The sequence below is a fragment of the Scardinius erythrophthalmus genome (assembly GCF_964197995.2).
Source record: "Scardinius erythrophthalmus genome assembly, chromosome: 25".
Taxonomy (NCBI): Eukaryota; Metazoa; Chordata; class Actinopteri; order Cypriniformes; family Leuciscidae; genus Scardinius; species Scardinius erythrophthalmus.
The window spans coordinates 6,425,550-6,444,537 of record NC_138245.1 but is presented as its reverse complement, the minus strand read 5'-3'; the positions used below and the strand labels follow the sequence as shown (position 1 = coordinate 6,444,537).

Below are 18,988 nucleotides of genomic sequence, written 5' to 3'. Positions count from 1 at the left end.
ACTCGCTCTAGATTACTCGCGGGATGTTTTTCTTGTTTTTCGCGTCACTCGCGAATAAAAACATCCCGCGAAAAGGAGTGTGTCATCATCATCATCAACAACACAATTTCTTTCTGCCATAGTTTTTCCCCATGTCAATGATATTGCTGCTCTGTATTTGTGGAAGTCCCAAATACGGAGGAAAGCCAAACGCCGACGTGTCTGGGTTCACAGCACCATCCAGAGGCACACTCAACTCAGTGAATTTCACCGTCTTCACGCGAATTTTTCGCTCGAGTTGAAATTTTTCAACTTGCGCGGAAGACGCGGTTGAGGCGATTATCGAGCTTTCGCGGCAAACGCGTCGCTCAATTCGCGTCTATTCGCGTCTTTGCATTGACTTTGTATGTAATCTACTCGCGCAAATAATTAAATTTGCGTTTGATGTGAACACGCCATTAAACGTTAAAAGGATGATACAACAAATATTTCGATTTCCTTGGACACGGCAACCTTTTCACGAATATGCTGTAAATGACTGGTCTTGACCTCAGAGACAGACGCAGGTAATCGCACGCGCTCAGTCGATCTCTCATTGTCTGTTTAGGCTTAAGCGCAAATCCACGAAGCCTCTGTACAAATCACCATGATTAAAACAGTCTTGTTATTATTATTATCTTATTTAACATTCAATACACATGCACAGTTCAAAACAAGAAGGGTATAGCCTTATGAAAAAAGATTGTGCGCTTGTCAGTAGCGCGGCACTGCAATATCGCGGTTATTGCGACAGCCCTAGTCACAAGAGGGGCGAAAGGCGGTGACGAAATTGCATTACATTTGAAAATGTATTCAAATAGAAAAGTTCTTTTAAATTGTAATAATATGGCCCAATATTACTGTGCTTAATCAAAAATGCATCTTGGTAAGCATTAGAGACTTCTTGGTAACACTATTTTTTAGCGCAATTTTCCACTGGACAAAATTGCGATTGTTAACTCACGATTTCTGTTCTGTCTGTGCGCACCAATCTTGCACTTCTATCTCCTCCTCAACCAGACCACCTAGACACTTCGGGTTTTCGGCATTATGTTAAGGAAGGTCTAATCTCGGGAACGCACAAAAAAAATCCAGGAAAAGATTTACTATCTCTTAGTGTTGTGATCCCATGACGTCAGAAAATTGCGCTAAAACACTCACTGAGTTTTTATTACTTGTTTTACAGTGTCCTTGTTACATGTTGTATACTGTATATTTACATGCTTCAGTATTAACAGAAAATTATGCCTAATTACAAGCAACTAACCCTAAACCAATGCCCACTCCTATCCCTAACCCTAAAGTACATGTTGTTAATTAATATTACACACTTCTAAATTGTATATTTACACTGTAACAAGGATAAAGGGTTACACTATTATTTTAAGGTGTCTGTGTTACAGTGTAATTATGCATTTAAGTACTGTGTAATAATAATTAACTACATGTACTTACTATAGGGTAAGGGTTAGGATTGAGGTTTGGTTTAGGGTTAGTTGCATGTTATATGTACAGTCACTACATGTGACGTGTAACAAGTAGCCAAATAAAGTGTAAACTTCTTTCAAAAACATTTTTCTTTCAAGACAATTTTATGATTTATTAGTATTTAAAGTATTTGATATCTACCTCAAATTGAGTATCTGTTACCAATGTTACCAATTGCACTGAAGCGGCGGGTTTCATTATTGTCAGTTATATATTAATATATTCATTTCCCTGTCATTTGTGGCCATTCATTTGGGATCCAGCTGGTGTCATGAACATTTTTGTTTCACTAACCAGTTTGTAAGAATTTGTGGATACTGTTAACTATTCTCTTCAGCCTTCAGTACTGTTGAGATTAGGCAGTTTCTGTCATCACATTGATAACCTTTCCTAATTATTGCTTTCCCGTCATCCTGTGTGTCACAGGAAAACGGGTTGTGTTCATATTAAACTCTCCCTGGGGTTGGTGGCGTCCATTTGAAGGTGTCACATGTGAAGTCTTTCTCCCTTGATACGCTCCCGTTCCTGCCTATTTGCCTTGCTAATCAAGTGTGAAGGATGATCCTGCAGGCCGCAGAGAGACCGTCTGTCACAGCGTAATAGGACAGAGACACGTGAATGAACCTGTGTGTGAATACTGCCATTAACCTGAAGGTGCAGCAAGGTGTGTAGAGCGATGATGAGCAAGTTCATGGATCAGAGCCTCAAAAAATCCACCTTGAATTTTCGGATGCTGTATTTTCAGGCAAGCGGTGATATCCAGCCCGCGGCATTACCTACTCTCTGACGGCTGAACGCTAGTGAGCTTTTGTCACCTTTCCTAATAATCCTGATATATGCAGATGTGTCCCATGTGTGCTCTCACAAATTATAATGTTTTATTAGATAGTAAAAGTTTTCTGTCACCTTGCACACCCCTGTTCCCTTGCGAAGTGGCGTATTGGGAGATCATTTATGACAGAGAATGATAGTTCCTTTTGGATTAGCTATCAGAACGTGAAGGAATTTGTTTTGCGGATTAAGGCAATTTCGCTTATAGTTCCAAAAGCAAGTTGGACTATTAACATAATGCCTGGTGCATGTTGTAGCTTAAAAACCTTTGATGTTGTGTAGCTATATAATTTAGTGTGCTATTGGCTAATATGCAGTGATATCAAGTTTACTTTCTAATTTCTAAATTCAGGTCAGTGAACCTCAAAAATGTAGCAAATCTAGTGACTATGCTGATTTTTTTCTTTTTCTTTTTTTTTAAAGAGAGAAACATCTTAAACCAGCCTGTCTGTCTGCTAAAATAATATACTCACAGTAAAACAATTCATATCAATATTTAATGTCCATATATTTGCTAAGTAGCTGTATAATAAGCAGAGTAATGTAAAGTCAGACAGTCATTAATGTGAAATAAATCCTTTAGAGGATTTCTCGTCAGGGTCCTAACCTTGATATATTTTGTGATAATGACCTGCTGACATAACATTTGTCTTTTTTTTTTAAACACATCCTCTCCAATACACAGGAAGTAGATAAACAATTTCCCCCAAATTTCAGGAAAATGTCAAATTGTCAATATGTTAATCAAAACTGTCAAACTAATTCCACCCCCCAAGTTGAAATGCGATCTACGCTCCTGCCAGAACATAAACCGTCTCTCTCTTTTGCCTGGCATGCTGTTTAATTGCCCTGATTCCTTTTTTATAGGTTTAATTGCTGTTTGTGTGCTTGTGTTTGCATCTGTGCAGAGGGTAAACGCGACTGTATGATGCGAACGGCACATAAAATATAATGACCACGCCAGGCTTTTGAATTAGTCAGAGCTTATATTAAAACGTTTAGACGATTGATGTCATAAAAGTTAGCATCTTGTGATTGCAGGGATTCGTACTGCAATTAAAAAGCCATTTGTCTGCAATGACTGTTTTTGCAATGAGGACAACACAAAATCATGAGGGGTTCAATTGGCATATCGAAGAGCCGGTTTGGAAGGTTGATAAATAGCAGAGTGACACTCTGTTCTATCTCGCTGTCTCTTTTTTCTTGGCATCTTTGAAATGCTGAAAAAGATGTTTTGCTAAAAAAAGCCCTTTGCCAGCAGTTCTGTCACTCTAGCGGGCGGCTGGCATGTTTTGGCCGGTTTAGGCGGCCTGTAATAATTCAGACAGGCTGGATTAGTAGCTGTGTGTGAGATCTCTTTGTTCTGACAGACTTGCAGTTAGGGTGTGAAGCGTATGAAGGCAGTTTGATTCATTTTCCCCCCGCTGAGTTCATCACAGGCTAAAAGACTGTCTGTATCGCTCAGTTCGTGTCCTGCTTTTGTGTGCGTCCAAAATAGCCCTATTAAGCATCAACCTGAGCTGGAGGGAAAGTAGAAAGCAAAAAAGAGAGAAAATTGATCTACCTCTTCGCACCTTTTATCTTTAAGGTTTATCTTTATTTTCAGCGGAGGAAAACAATGGCACAAGCAAACTAAAATTTTACACACTTTTCCATCAGTGAGAGAAAAATACCACATGCAAAGTCCAAAGCCGCACAGTCCCTCTGTTAATCGACGGGTCACACTGCTCTGAAATTATGAGGTGGAGACTTCATGTGTTCCATCTTGGTCACATTTAGCACTGTATTGACTTCTTGACCTGCTCTTCACCACACATAACTGGATCCTTAGCTCACAGTCCACACTCTATCAGAGAGGTCACGTTCCCTGTGCTAAGCGCTAATTGTTGCATTAAATTTCACCCTGTTGCCTGCCATGGCTTCTGCCATTTTAATTTTCAGCTAACTGTATAGCTCCCAAATGTGATTCCAAGAGCTAATTGGGGATTTGCAATCCATTGGCGCTTTTAATGGCATCTCCGTTTTTCTACCTTATTTATTGACGTGCCTTCCTCTTTATGTGGTTATAGTCCAATCACATTACCCAGCTGCTCAGTTTGCCCACCACACGTCTACCGGGGTTAGCAGAGCTGAAGTTCTTTTGTAGATCTGTCAATGTTTCAGTAAAATAATAAGGTTCAAGTGCAGATGTTTGAAAAGAGGCATCAGAAAAGGACTGTAAATGTACAAAGAGAAAGAGATGAAAGCAATTTTTGTCCCCATCCCCTGTGACACGTGCGTGGAAGTCCATGTTGTGAAGAAAGACGCCAGTTAATACAGTATCTGATTACATTCCAGCAAGCATGGACATGAAAGCCAAAACGTATCTCTTGTGCCTCTTGCGGAGACTCCCGGGATGAATTCAGTTCTGATGTGACCATACTGCTATGAGTGGCCTAATGCACTCATAGCCCTACAAACAGCAAGAGACAGTGTGATCTATTTCTGTCTGGCTGTAAGAATGAATTTAAATTGTAAGAATGTATTTGGGTTTTGTTTTTAGATATACTCTTTTTATGGTTATATAACAGACATCACACTGATATATGAATGTATGGAAAAATGTGTTTGAAGAAGTCCATTTACTGCAGTATTCATATCAGCAAGTTTTTTCTTTTAAATTTGAACATGAATTTCAATGGCTTGCAGAGTTTATAAAATTGGGATTGTAAAAATGTCTGACTGTTTGTGGAGAGCTAAATGACTATTGATCTCATGACCAGAGAGAGAGAGAGAGAGAGAGACAGAGAGAGACAAAATTATTTTTGAAAGCGTGGGTCCCACCTGTAACCCCCTGGTTTCCTGCCATATGTATTGAGTTTGCTTACTTTCCCATGTTCTGCTTCAAGAGTTTCTGCATTGTCAGACTTCTTTGAACAATGACCAATGACCAACAATGACTTGTTTAATGACCTTTCTGATTTTACAGATTTTGAGCTTTCAGGAATTCACAAAAGCTTAAAGTCACAATGAAATGGAAGTAGCAACAGATTTTTTCTTACGTATAGTGACATACATGCAAGTTAAGTGTAGGGTGGGGACTTGATTCTATCCATCGGTTGTTGATTGAATGGAGGCAGATCTGAATGTGAGCTTGCAGTCAATTGTAAGAAAGGGGCAGAGTTTAACAGACTAAATGACTGGAGAAGTTCGTCACCAGAGAGAAGTCTGGAAAAAATCCATTCAAGTTGACGATCGAGTTGCATGAAACGATGCGAAGTAAAATGTACTTTTTATTCAGAACCAAAAACTATAAATAAAAGTTCAAACTAATTGAAAATTAACTTCTTTTTTAATCTGTGTGCCATGGATTTTATGCTTATAAAATTCACAATATAACTAAAGTAGCGACAGATCTTTTCTTCCGTGGCGTGTTTAAAGCTAGGGTAGGTAATCCTGTTCAGAAACACTTTTTTTTATACTGGGTGAAATGGTCCTTCCATCCTGAGAGTAGTCAATACATTATGTGTTCAGAAAAAGGAATGAAAACAATCAGACCTCTGTAGCAGCTGCAGGACAGTAAAAACTCTGACCAATCACTGCCACTCGGTCCGAGTGTAAAGAACCAATCAGATGCCTTCAGAGCCAGGAGGAGTGTCTTAGCAGTGTCAATCAAGTTCGCGTACGCGCTGTTTGCCCCTCTCTTGCACAGCGCATACCGTCATTCAAAATCAAGATTGCCGGTGTGCCGAGCAGCTGTGCTAATGGCGGACAAACAACCAAAACTACCAATTTCTCGAGTGGAACCTGCTCATACAACAAAGACAGGTAAACGGAAAAAGACCGATGACGATAAACAAGCCCATCCGAGCCCATTGACTCAGTGTTAAAACTCTAGCCGCATAACATACAGATAAAATGTCACGCAGTGTGCAAAGCAACAATTGAAACCTGCTTATTCACTGGCTTGTCATGTTGCTAAAATAATGTACTAGCAAACCTTATTTAGCATTACATATCGCTAGAATAATTATTTACATAGCCTACTGCAACGTTAGTTACCGTTATATTATCTTACTAGCTATTTATAACTCATAGAAAGAGTGCAACGTTATAAAGTTACATTACATGTATTGCATAATACGTAATGATTTGAGGACCAAGTTTGTAGTCAAAGTATGGGCAGGCCAGTCAATGTAAAGCATTTCGTCCCTACCAGTGAATGTGCCATAACTGTTTATCCGTCGTCATCGGTGACCCTGCATGTTTACTGCCCTGCGCGTTCACGGCAGGCTCCGCTGTGGGGGGAACTTTACATAACAAAATACATGTTTAACAGCTAGTAGGCCTAACATTATATGTTATGAATCTTACACGAAATTCATCTTCATCACAGTGCAACTAATGGAAATGGAAAAACGTGTATCAATGCAACCTGTTTTTAGCTTTGCCTTATAGTTATAACTAGCTCGTTAGCGAATCAAAAAATATATATTTTAAACTTTACCAATATCGATATGATAGCTTGATAGTGAGTTGGCTACTAAAATACATCTTATTTGTTTATATTCATAATGATAAAGTTAGATTTTTTTATTACATGTGATTCTGACATGATGCTACATGCACTGCGCTCCTTCCTCTCCGCTTGTCTCAGGTAAATAATGCGTCTTCCAGCTCAGCTGTCGGAGTCGCGCGTTCATGTGTTTTGGGGGCGTGGCTTTGGAAGGACCCCAGAATGGAGAGGGGGTGGACTGAATGGAAATAATGAGCTGTCTTTAAAACAGTCGTTAGAGGTCTACATACACTCGATTTTTATACTTTCTTTTTCAGAATACTTACATTTTAATTATGTATTGATATATACATAAAGTTTAAACAAATTTGAAAAATACGTTTTTTAGACCATTCTTACGTACCCCAGCTTTAAGTGAAACGGATTTGAAAAAATGTAGGACGGGGACTTGGGTCTGTCCTTCGGTTGTTGATTGGATGGAGGAAGATCTAAATTCTAGCTTTCAGTCGATTTTTTTAAAAAAGGGGCTGGGTTTATGCAGAAAAAAATATGGGAAAAGTCACCAGAGAGAAGTCTGTCGTTTCACATGAAGGTCGAGTTATGACACTTTGATTAAAAATTGCAAGGTCAAAACAAATAATTTACATGGATGAACTGTTCATTATGGGATCAAAACTATGCATTAAAAAAAAAAAAAAAAAAAAAATATATATATATATATATATATATATATATATATATATATATATATATATATATATATATATATATATATATATTTTTTTTTTTTTTTTTTTTTTTTTTTTTTTTCATGCCAACTTTAAGCAAAAAGAAACTAGAAAGCAACTAACTAAAATGAATGCTACTAACTTATAAACATTTATCGGTAGCGTGATGGTAGTATTAGTGGTGAAATGCAAACAATGGCTTTATTGATGTTAATATAACATTATAAAACAGTTTGGTCCTTTAATCTGGTTGCCTAAGAGTTTCAAGGGCAGATTCTTTGTATTAGCAATATTCAAAAGTCTTATTCTTTGATTGTGAGGTTATTACACATCAGTGATGCATTTGATTTGCTGTGAAATTTTTTGATTTGTTACAAAGGTTGAAGGACAGGAAGAATAGAAACGGAGCATTTGGGAGGAAGAAAACAACAATAAAAAATGTTTACGTATGATATGAGACGTTATGAATCATCTTTAATTAAAGCTGTTCGGAGTCAAACAGGACAGTTGTGAAGGAGGACTCCTCTTTCTGAGCTTCCTCTTTCGAGTGTTGATGCCTATCAGAATCATTCATCCATTTCCAATTCAAATTGGGCCTATCTCTCCAACATCAGAACCATTGATATTCCAATAATTTGTCTGGCACGGAGGATCTGCTCTATTTTGCTTGTGTAGAAGGATGTGGATTTGCGTGTGTGGGGTTTACATCAGTGTGTGTGTGTGTGTGTGTGTCTGCTGTAGATCTCACGTTATTAGTATTCAGGGCAGGGACAGAAAAATTCAGGGTCCACAGCTCCTGTCTTCATTTATATGTTCAGCCTGGCCCTGTTTTGTCTTCCTGTGTAGTTATTATAGAGTTTTCAATTCGTATGGATTAAGTTAGGTGATACTTGCCACTCTGTAATGTTTGTCTTCATTTCTTGTGCGTTTGTTCTTTTCGAATTCTGCAATACCTTTTCATTGTATTACTTTAGAAAACACTTTGTCAGTTAAAGGTGAATCTGTTACAAAGGCTAAAAGGAATGTTTTGCGTTACTGTTAGTACAACTTGACGCAAGTTCAGTGTTCAATGCAAGTTAAGCTCAATCAACAGCATTTGTGGCATAATGTTTAATACCATAAAAACAAAACAAAAAATTGGGAAGGGAATGGGGCCATTTTAAAAGCTGAAATGTGACACACAAAAACAAATGCTTTTCTTTTCTGTGTATTTTTTGATCAAATTTCTCTTTTAATTTTTACAGCCAATTTATGTTTTTTGGCATTACGCTGCAACAAAGGTGCAAAATTGGATATAACTTCATATAGAGAAGTAGAAAGCAACAAAATCATGTTTATCACGCATATTGTTTACATCTTGTCACTATACTTTTGAAACTGTGAATATGTTAGTGTTTACAGATTGGCCCTATTCACTTCCATTATAAGTGCTTCACGATAACCCAGATTTTTGCTTTTTTAAAGAAAAGAAGGGACGCGTAGAAACAAATTGTCGTGGTTATCAACATTATGCCACAAGTATATTTGATTGAGTTTAACTTGTATCAAACTCAGAATATTCCTTTAACAAATAAAAAACATATTTAAAGTAATGCATTCTCAAGAGAAGTCATTTGGGCGACGCATTCTGCAGGATTAAAAGAAAGATTGGAGGTAGAATCAGAGATGTGAAGCTCATGTCACAGTTGTTTTTCGATAGAACTTGAATTGAATGTAGCCCAGAATATGAAAGTTATTCTCATATCTCATATTTTCGGGAGTTGATGTAGATAATGTGTATTTTTCTCGATTCAAATGTTTTTCCCTTGACAAGCTCCTCTCACAGATGTTCTAGTGTGTCCTCTTCGCGTCGTTGAGCGGTTTCGGGATCTTCGTCCTGAAGAGGTGGCAGATCTATTCATGACCACACAGAGAGTAGCCGATGGAATCGAGAAACACTTCCAGGCATCCTCCCTAACCATCGCCATGCAGGTATGATGGGATACAGCTAATACAAGTCCATTGTGGTACATTTAGCATTTAGGTGATATAGTCTTTCAAACTGTAAATACGTCATTGCATCAAATGCAAAATATCAAACTAAATGGCACCTGCAAATTACCTTCACTTTATGAGACATTTACTAACTGTTGTCAATGTTTTTTTTTTTTGTTTTTTTTTTATGTCAGTTCTCCTCAATTTCACACAGGTGTCCTAGTAAAGCTGTAGAGAATCACATTGAACATGTTCCACTAACATTGGACAACCTAAAAAGTGTCCAAATATTTTTTATTTCCTTAACTCTATAAGGCCTGCTGTATCATATTTGATATGCACATTTATAAGACCTCCAACATGAACAAAAATGTGCTAAAAAGAAAAAAGAAAAATGTGCCCTACACAATCTACTATACATTCCTTCTGTGATCTAATAGATAGTAAAAGGCCTTTTAGGATAATTCTTAAAAGTCCACCTTCAGGTCGTTCAGGTCGTGGCACACATGCTTGCTGTGAATAATTTTTTTATTTTTTATTTTTTATAAAGTTAACATAAGAATAACTTGAATGTTGTTAGTTATATTTCAAGATAAACACTTATTAAACTGAACAAACTTGATTATCCTTACATCATAACTATAAACTATAAACATTACTATAAATAATAAATCAGCTCCACATCGGATTGCACGTTATCAGGGGCCTAGAGAGATCCATTTAAACACATCGCAGTATGGGCACTCATGCAATGTAAGCAATGACGTACAGAGGGAAGATGGCGAGGGAAGGGCATAAAAAAATTGGACTTAAACGCAGCCTTGATTTGAGACACTCCTGCTGGACAGTGGCCCTCCAGGACCCGAGTTTGACATGTGGTTTCATGCATAATGCAGTCGCATTCATACATCTTTAAGTGTTGCCTAAGAATACGAACATTTTTGGGGTCGCCTTTTCTTATAGGTCTTCAAAAAAAAAAAAGATTTCTGATATAATCACTAAGTCTATGACTTATGAATAATAAAAAAATAATAAAAAAAAAATTGCAGTGATTTCCTACTCACTGTGTGACTTTTTAACAGATAGATTTTGAATGCTAATCCCAAACAGTTTCCTATTTCAAGACACAAACCAACAAAAGAAAAGCATTTTGATTATCAGACAAAAGAGAATAATCAATGTCCTGTGCTGCGGGAGTTGACATGAGATTAGATTCTTGCTTTCATAAAATAGTAAAATGCTGTTCTACAGTTAAAGGATTAGTTCACCTCAAAATGAAAATTTCCTGATAATTTACTCACCCCAGTGCCATCTAAGATGTTCATGTCTTTCTTTCTTCAGTGGAAAAAAAATTAATTTTTTTGAGGAAAACATTTCAGGATTTTTCTCCACACAAATAGCTTCAACGGCAACCAGAATGTTGAAGTTCAAATCAATGCCGTTTCAAAGGGCTCTGAAGTGCTTCAAAGGGATCTGCACAGTCCCAGCTGAGGAATAGGGTCTTATCTGGAGAAACGATCGCTCATTTTCTAAAAAAAAATAAAGATTTATATACTTTTTAACCACAATTGTGGTCTGCGACGCGCCACATTACGTCATCACGTTGGAAAGGTCACAAAAAAAAGATGAAAATAATAAAGTTTAATTTTGTTGTTGTTCCAATTTTGAAGTTGGAAGAGAAAATTAGATGGAATTTTTCGCCCTTCCCTACCTTTTTGAACCAGAGTACACGGACAAATAACTTAGAAAGATGACGTGACGCGTGAACTTTCCAACGTGATGACGCAATGCGCGGCGCGGCGCACAAGACAAACAATTGTGGTTAAAAAGTATATAAATCTTTATTTTTTTTTAGAAAATGACCGATCGTTTCACCAGATAAGACCCTATTCCTCAGCTGGGACCGTGCAGAGCCCTTTGAAGCACTTCAGAGCCCTTTGAAACGGCATTGATTTGAACTTCAACATTCTGGTTGCCATTCAACTCCATTGTAGAGAGAAAAATTCTGAAATGTTTTCCTCAAAAAACTTAATTTCTTTTCCACTGAAGAAAGAAAGACATGGACATCTTGGATGGCATCGGGGTGAGTAAATTATCAGGAAATTTTCATTGTGAGGTGAACTAATTCTTTAAATCTCTTTCTCCAAAAAGGTGATGCAACTGAGGTGTTCATTTTCATGTGAAAATGAAAAGTGAGAGAACACTAAATGAATATCTAAACTTTTTACTAAAAAAAAAGAAGCAATGGGAGATATCACATGTTTTGCCATGTAGAAAATGTTTAAAAGGTGAAATTTTCACTTGCATTTCATATATCGCTAAATTTTAAATCCACTTTAATTCTTAATGTTCAACAATATTATTGATCTGACTGCATTGACACCATTGTATGAGAACTGAACTGAGCTGGACGATGGCATCACTGGTTTCTCCAAAACGGCTGTATAGATACATTATTATTATTTTTTTTTAGAAACAGAAATGAATCAACACTGAACTTACATAAGCTGGCCAACAACACTATTTCCTTATATCTGCTATCCGAAAAACAACTTAGTTGCATTATTTTGTTGATATCACTGTGAAGCTGCTTTGAAACGATCTGTATTGTAAAAAGCGCTAAAGAAAAAAAGGTGACTTGACTTTACAGTAATTCTACAGTATACATTTATGTATAATGACATAATTATTTAATTATTATTTAAACTAAATTATTTAAAACATATTTTAAGTTTCTCTTAGCTCAAAAGTATTAACAGACCCAAAGAGGTGGAGAAAAAAAAGAAAGAAAAAAAGAAGGAATGAGGCACTTTGACATTCACATGGTCACGTGAAAGTGCAGCGATCCATCTGAAATTAAAATGCTGCTGAATTATTGACAGAGGTATTCCTGAATTCCCCACTAATTATCTTCTTCTGTTCCCAATAGGACGGACCTGAGGCAGGACAGACGGTGAAGGTAGGGTCTTAATAAGCGCTCCCTCTAAATTTATCATGAGGCTTCTGTGACACTTATCTTGTATTAAATAATAATTGTATTTCATTTACAGTCCTAAACCCTTTGAGCATGTCAATTATGCATGTGTCTGACTTAAAATGCTTTGTCCATATCTTGTGGGCATAGTGAGACTGACTTGCTTTGAGACGGCTGACTGCATATTCGGAAAGTTCTTTGTTACTCTGACTTTGCCTAAAGCTTTGCTAGCGGCCACAGGTGAAGTGAGGGGATCTCATCTGGATTTCCTTGCTCTTTGCTCTTTCTGGCTATTCCTAAGAAATTACTGGCTACTGAAAAGAAAGTTGTAGTAATTTTGTTGTGTGTTTATTGCAACCAAGGCTCATTTAAAAAAAAAAAAAAAAAAAAAAGACTTTGGCAACATTTATGGAAAATGATCACAGCATTCTCAATTGAAATGTCCGGTGAGTGGCGCTAAAAGGTTAATGCTCTTGACTATGAAGTAACGTACTGCCTATATATACAGTATATGGTTTATTTATATTCAAATAAAACTTCAAATAAAATAAATATAAACATTCTACTTACTACTTTCTCAACTTAACCTGTCTCTCTAATTTTTACGTTTTATATTACATATATAAATTCCAACCTCAAATTGACTTTTACGTTCAATATAAAGCTGCAATAAATCAAGTCAATATGTCCTTCCATAATCTGACATTTTTTCTGAGTACAGTATTCAACAATAAAAATGTAGGATGGCACATTTCTTTTGTTGGGCTGGAAAGGATAGTGATTGCACTTTGATGATCAACGATATTTACAAAGACAGATTTTTTTAAATTAATAATACGCACTGATGAATCATAAGACCAGGGATGTTTATTAAGAACAAAACAAATGACAACAACCTTTATCTTTCCCCACACACCCCGAGCAGCTCAGTCTGTGATTTTGAGCGATTTTTGTGGCCTTTCCACATTTGCCTGAACTACTTTGTGCATATTATCTAATTGAATACATCAGTTAAATTTTCTTTCATGTGTGAAGTCATATTTAATTGCACGTGGTAAGGCGTATTAATTATGCGTGTATAGCAGCTTCCATGAGAGCAGCTTGCCTGTGGCCTGAGGTGTGGAGCTGTATTAAAATGGCAGTAGTGTTAATTATGTTAATTGCGGTGGGATTGGTCTGAATTCCAATGCCTCCTGACAGAATTCCAATGCATATCGTTGGATTCTGGAACATGAGCAACCCAAAGTAGAATGGGTTGCTCATGTTCCAGAATCCAACGATGCTACTTTTAGTCAATTAATTAGCTTAAAAATGACAATCAAAGCAAGAAAAATCAAAGTCTCTCCACTGTTATAAACACCTCTTTCAATTTTCTTCTTCTTTTTTTTTTCCTTTTTAAAAAATAAATAAATGTGTAGTCACTTTAATCACAACTAAAAATGGCTTTTCATTTGAGTGTTATTATAGAGGTTTGAAGAGGTCTTAAAATAAATAAGTGGCATGTTTTCCTCAGTCGCAGCGCCGGCTCTTCAAAAAATGAAAGAGCTGTTAGAATTTCGCCTACTTAACAAGCACATTTAAGTCAATATCATAGCGTTTCTCTGATAGACATCCATTTAAAAGCGCAGGCTTGTATTTACGCTGATATTCATCAGTATTTGTTATGTCTGAGAGCTCAGTGATGAGAGGTCAAGTTTTCTGGAACGAGAATGTGACTGAAGGCTATTATCACAGCCTCTATAATCTGCTTTCATTACAGACTGAAAGTTAAAGATTTTATTTACATGAGGACAGATATGCAACTGACCCCCAGAAAAGCCTCTTCAGATGCCGCCTGGATTTCTTTTGAACTTTGGGAAGGGGGATCACACTGCTTGTGAGTCCTAGCAAATGATTGTAGCCTTAAAGGGGTGGTTGATTATGATTTCACTTTTATAACTTTAGCTAGTGTGTAATGTTGCTGTTTGAGCATAAACAACATCTGCAAAGTTACAACGCTCAAAGTTCAAAGCAAAGGGAGATATTTGCTTTTAAAGAAATTGCTTTTTAAGGACTACAACAAACGGCTGGTAGGGACGACACGACATTCCTCCCGGGTTAGTGTCATCACCAACCCTAAAATTTACATAAACCCCGCCCCCTGAACACGATTTATAGGTTATCAAGACAGAATATGCTAATCAATGACTAGAAGATAACTACACATAAGCTAACATAAATTCATCAACTAACCATTCAGAAACATTCTGTTGCATTCTACATGTTGTCACTTCTACTTGAGTTTCTCCATCATTGTCTGAATCCGGTTTGAACATAAAAGGCATTTTTTTTTTTTGAAATTTTCAAATATTTTAATTTTCAGATAATGTTTAGAAATTTTCTCTGTGCCGGGAGCAGCAGCTCATTTGCATTTAAAGGAACAGACACAAAATGGTGCGTTTTTGCCCACCCTAAAAAATGAGCTTAAAACTTCACATGCACACTCTGGGGACATCAAAGACTTATTTAACATCTTGTGAAAAGGGCATTATACTGTACCACCCCTTTAATCATAGCCTCAAAAAGGTCCATTGTCTGTTGTCAGTTAGTGTAGCGATGTATGAAGCACATCTCACACAAGACTTTAAAATCTTTTGTTGATCAACGGAGCGTAATTGCATGACCAACTGAACCTGATGCGAAGTCTGAGTGGGAAGTATCTTGCCCTCGCCAAAATTCCTGATTGGAATTCCTGATGATTCCTTTTGAAATTACTGTATTTCACTAGCAAAAACTTTTTTACAATTGTAATTTACCTCCAAGTCTTTCAAAACCTGTATGATTTTCTTTCTTCTATTAAAAATAAAAAGATGTATTCAGTGTCTGAACTGATAGTTCTCGCATAGTGAAAGTGGCTTATTATGACTATTGGATAATAATACCTATTTTTTAAGCAGGAATTTAAGAAAATTGGTAACGCTTTACAATAAGGTTCCAAATAAACGAACAATTAAAAACACATTTTAATTGCTATTTTATTTAAACTTTCATGCATTTAATATTTAAGCATTTATTATTCTTAGTTAATGTTATTTTCATTTACTGATACATTATTAACATCAAAAGTTGTGTTTGTTAATGTCATTTAATGGACCTGGGCTAAAATGAACTAACAATGAACATTAGCAATGGACATTAACAAAGATGTGACTTGATGCATTAACTTATGTTAACTATTGTTAACCTTATTGTAAAGTGTTACCATATCATCTATTCACTACTGCGTGAAGAAAAATAAACTTAGTTTAAAATTGTTACTCAACTGAGTGTATGCATATATATTCTTTACAATTAATTGCAATTGGATTGTAAGTCATATCTTTTACTTACCCGCCTTGAAGATGTTTTTTGGTGTTTCGGGTACAGCCTTAAACTGGTTTAAATCTTATTTTCCTGACCATTGCCAGTTGATTTCTGTGGGTGGTCAGAGGTCTGAGATCGGTTCGTACTCACTGGTGTTCCTCAGGGCTCAGTATTAGGCCCTTTTCTCTTTAATATCTTTTTATCACCACTTGAGCATCTTTTGTGATTGCTCAGCCTCCACTTACCCTAACCCTTCACAAACTGATTTGTTTGCTGTTCCTCAAACCCGCTTAAGATCGATATGTGACAGATATTTTTCTTCCTGTGCTCCTATCCTTTGGAATTCTCTTCCTCCTGAACTTAGGGAAGCTCAGACTTATGGTATTTTCAAAGCTCAAATTAAGACGCATTATTTTAGATTAGCGTTTGCTTGTTGACTTTTGCTCTTTTATTTTATTACTTGGATTTTTATTGCCTTTTTTCATTTATGCATTGTTTATCTTGAATGCAGCACTTTGAGAAGATGCTTTCTATGTCACTATATAAAATAAAATTGATTGTTATTATCATCTTAATTAGAGTGTTACGTCTTAGTCGATTTTGCTGTGTATTCTGTAAGGAAGTAATTATTAATTAGTTATTTCAGGGAAAAACAAAAATGTTTACTGGAAAAGGAAACAGCAACAACATGCTAATTACATTTCCTAGATCTCCTCACTCATCCACATTCATCTGTGGCAAATTGGCATGACTGAAGTCATTATATTAGTTTACTCAAGGTCACATGACTCATCAGGACGGGTTTGTGTAAATAGAATTAGCTACACACTGAGACCCTTGAGACTCAGTAAACATTGCCTCGGAATTAACAGGTTCGAATGAGCATGCAGTTGTCGGTAGTGACTATTAGTACTATATATATATATATTTTTTTTTTTATTGGTAAAACTTTACATTAAGGTTCATTTAATTAACATGAGTTAACTACATTAGTTAGCATGAACTAATAAACAACTGCACTTATACAGCATTTATTAATCTTTGTTAATGTTAATTTCAACATTTACTAATACTTTATTAAAATCGTGTTAACATTAGTTAATGCACTGTGAACTAACATGAACAAACAATGAACTGCTTTATTTTTTATGAACTAACACTAACAAATACAGTAACAAATGTATTGCTTATTGTTAGTTCATGTTAGTTAATACATTAGTTAATGTTAACTAATGAGCCTTATTGTAAAGTGTTGGCATTTTATTTTATACATTTTAAAATCGATTTTCCATAGGAGTTTTGCAATACATTTCTGAATTCCATTGGTTTGGAAAGTGAATAAAAGAGCAAAAACAGGGGGAAAAAAAGATGTTGGGCAGCACCATAAATATTCACTAGTGCTTAATGGATGGGTTTGGAAGCTGTTGGTCGTACTGTCTATTTGTTGGTGTTGTTAATGTTGCTTTTTCCCCTACGTCTCATCTCCCTCATGCTCATTAGCCCCACACAGCACGCTGGGAACATCAATCCTCCCCAGCAGAGAAAAACAGCATCGCTGTCATTCGATTAATGGCAATGCTCGAGTTCCAGCCCGCTGCCAAAGACCCGTTCTAAATCACCACTTCTGCCCACGACGGCATTACAGAATGAAATTCAGGTTCACCCGTTTGGCCAAGGTTTCCAGAGCTCTTGCTTAGTTAAGATTACCTGTAACAGTAAATCTGGGATAAAGGCGGTTAATTCGAAGCAGATAGCCAGGACTTTAATTCAGCGCAGAGGCCAGCTGCCATCTTGCCTGACCAGTCTCTGAATCATGTATAAAATAAGCACCATGAATTATTGATTGCCCCAAAGTCTCGCAGTCAGGACAGTTTACCGAGGGTGATTTGATGTGCTTTGAAAAATGCCCCCAAATAGAGCTTGTGTAAAATGGCGAAAACGATTGCAAGTTGTCCCCATGGAGACTCTTTTAATCTTTATTTTTATTTGCCAATTTAAGAGTTCAAGCTATTTTTCAGCCGGTATGTGTTCACAATAAGATGGTGTAGATTGTCAAAACAGAAATGGATTTCCGATTTTCCTTTTTCACACCCCTTTATATATAGAGTACATACATCATTACAAATTATACATACTGTATACATTACATGTCAACAGTATATAATTATTTATATTTTTCATGTTTTTGATTTAATCAAGATATATTTAATAAGAAATTACAGTAAAAAGAGTAATACTGTAAAATATTACTACAATGACTTTAAAAATAATGTAAATCATTCTAATATGCTAATTTATTATTATTAATTATGACTTGTGATCAATTATATATATATATGTGTGTGTAAAATATAATTGTCTTTATTAATTTAATTAATTAACAAAAGTTATTTTAAATTGTAATAATATTTCACAATATTACGATTACTGTTAAAAGTGAAAGAGTAGCCTAGTTCCAGTGTAAATAAACACTGCAGGAATAAAGGAAACTGCATACTGTGTCCTATTCTTTTTTTTTTTTTTTTTTTTTTGGATTGGATTGGATTATGGGCAATATAGTGTTCAGTAAGTTGTACAACAGTTATTCACTATAAATCATCATGCATTATGGGTATAAAACAGTGAACTAGAGGCTATAGTGAATAAAATTGTTAGATAGACACCCTATGTAACAGACTATATTGGTAGTAGGAAGTAATTTCGGACGCTGCTAAAGTCAGTCCTTATCAAAAGCACACTGTATATCTGTGGTCGCACAAAAGGGACAGAAACCCACAGTATGGCAAAAATGTTTTCAGCGTTCTTAAACCGACTAGTGTGTTTTCCGTGATTTATAAACTAATTTCAAACATGGAGTTACTCTAAATTAGAACCCTGCCTAGTTCTTTTATGAATACAGATTATCGCTTGCATATAGCACATCTGCTATGCCAAAGCATTGGGTCCATTTATCACTCACGTTATTGCAATCAGGTGCTCGGTGCCGGGAGTACAAGGAGGACAAAAAAATAGATCTATGATTGAATAAAGGAGCAGCACTCTATAGAAAAGAATACATTTTACTAACCTCTCTGCCTGGAGCTATATGAAGACAGAAGACAGATCTAAGTATTCATATGGTGAAATTGGGTTTCCGTA

General features: G+C 36.1%; 1 protein-coding gene across 4 annotated transcripts in view; it reads left to right on the top strand.

The window, feature by feature from the left end:
• Positions 1-18,988, top strand: part of fhit (fragile histidine triad diadenosine triphosphatase) — a 371,806-nt gene that overhangs the window by 273,272 nt on the left and 79,546 nt on the right. For 3 of the 4 annotated variants that reach the window (XM_081356986.1, XM_081356985.1, XM_081356987.1), the window contains 2 exons: positions 9,386-9,531; positions 12,464-12,493. In XM_081356986.1, coding sequence (XP_081213112.1) covers positions 9,386-9,531; positions 12,464-12,493 — 176 coding nt within the window. Of the gene's footprint in view, positions 1-9,373; positions 9,532-12,463; positions 12,494-18,988 lie in introns of all 4 variants that reach the window. The other variant, XM_081356984.1, reaches the window with a different exon arrangement.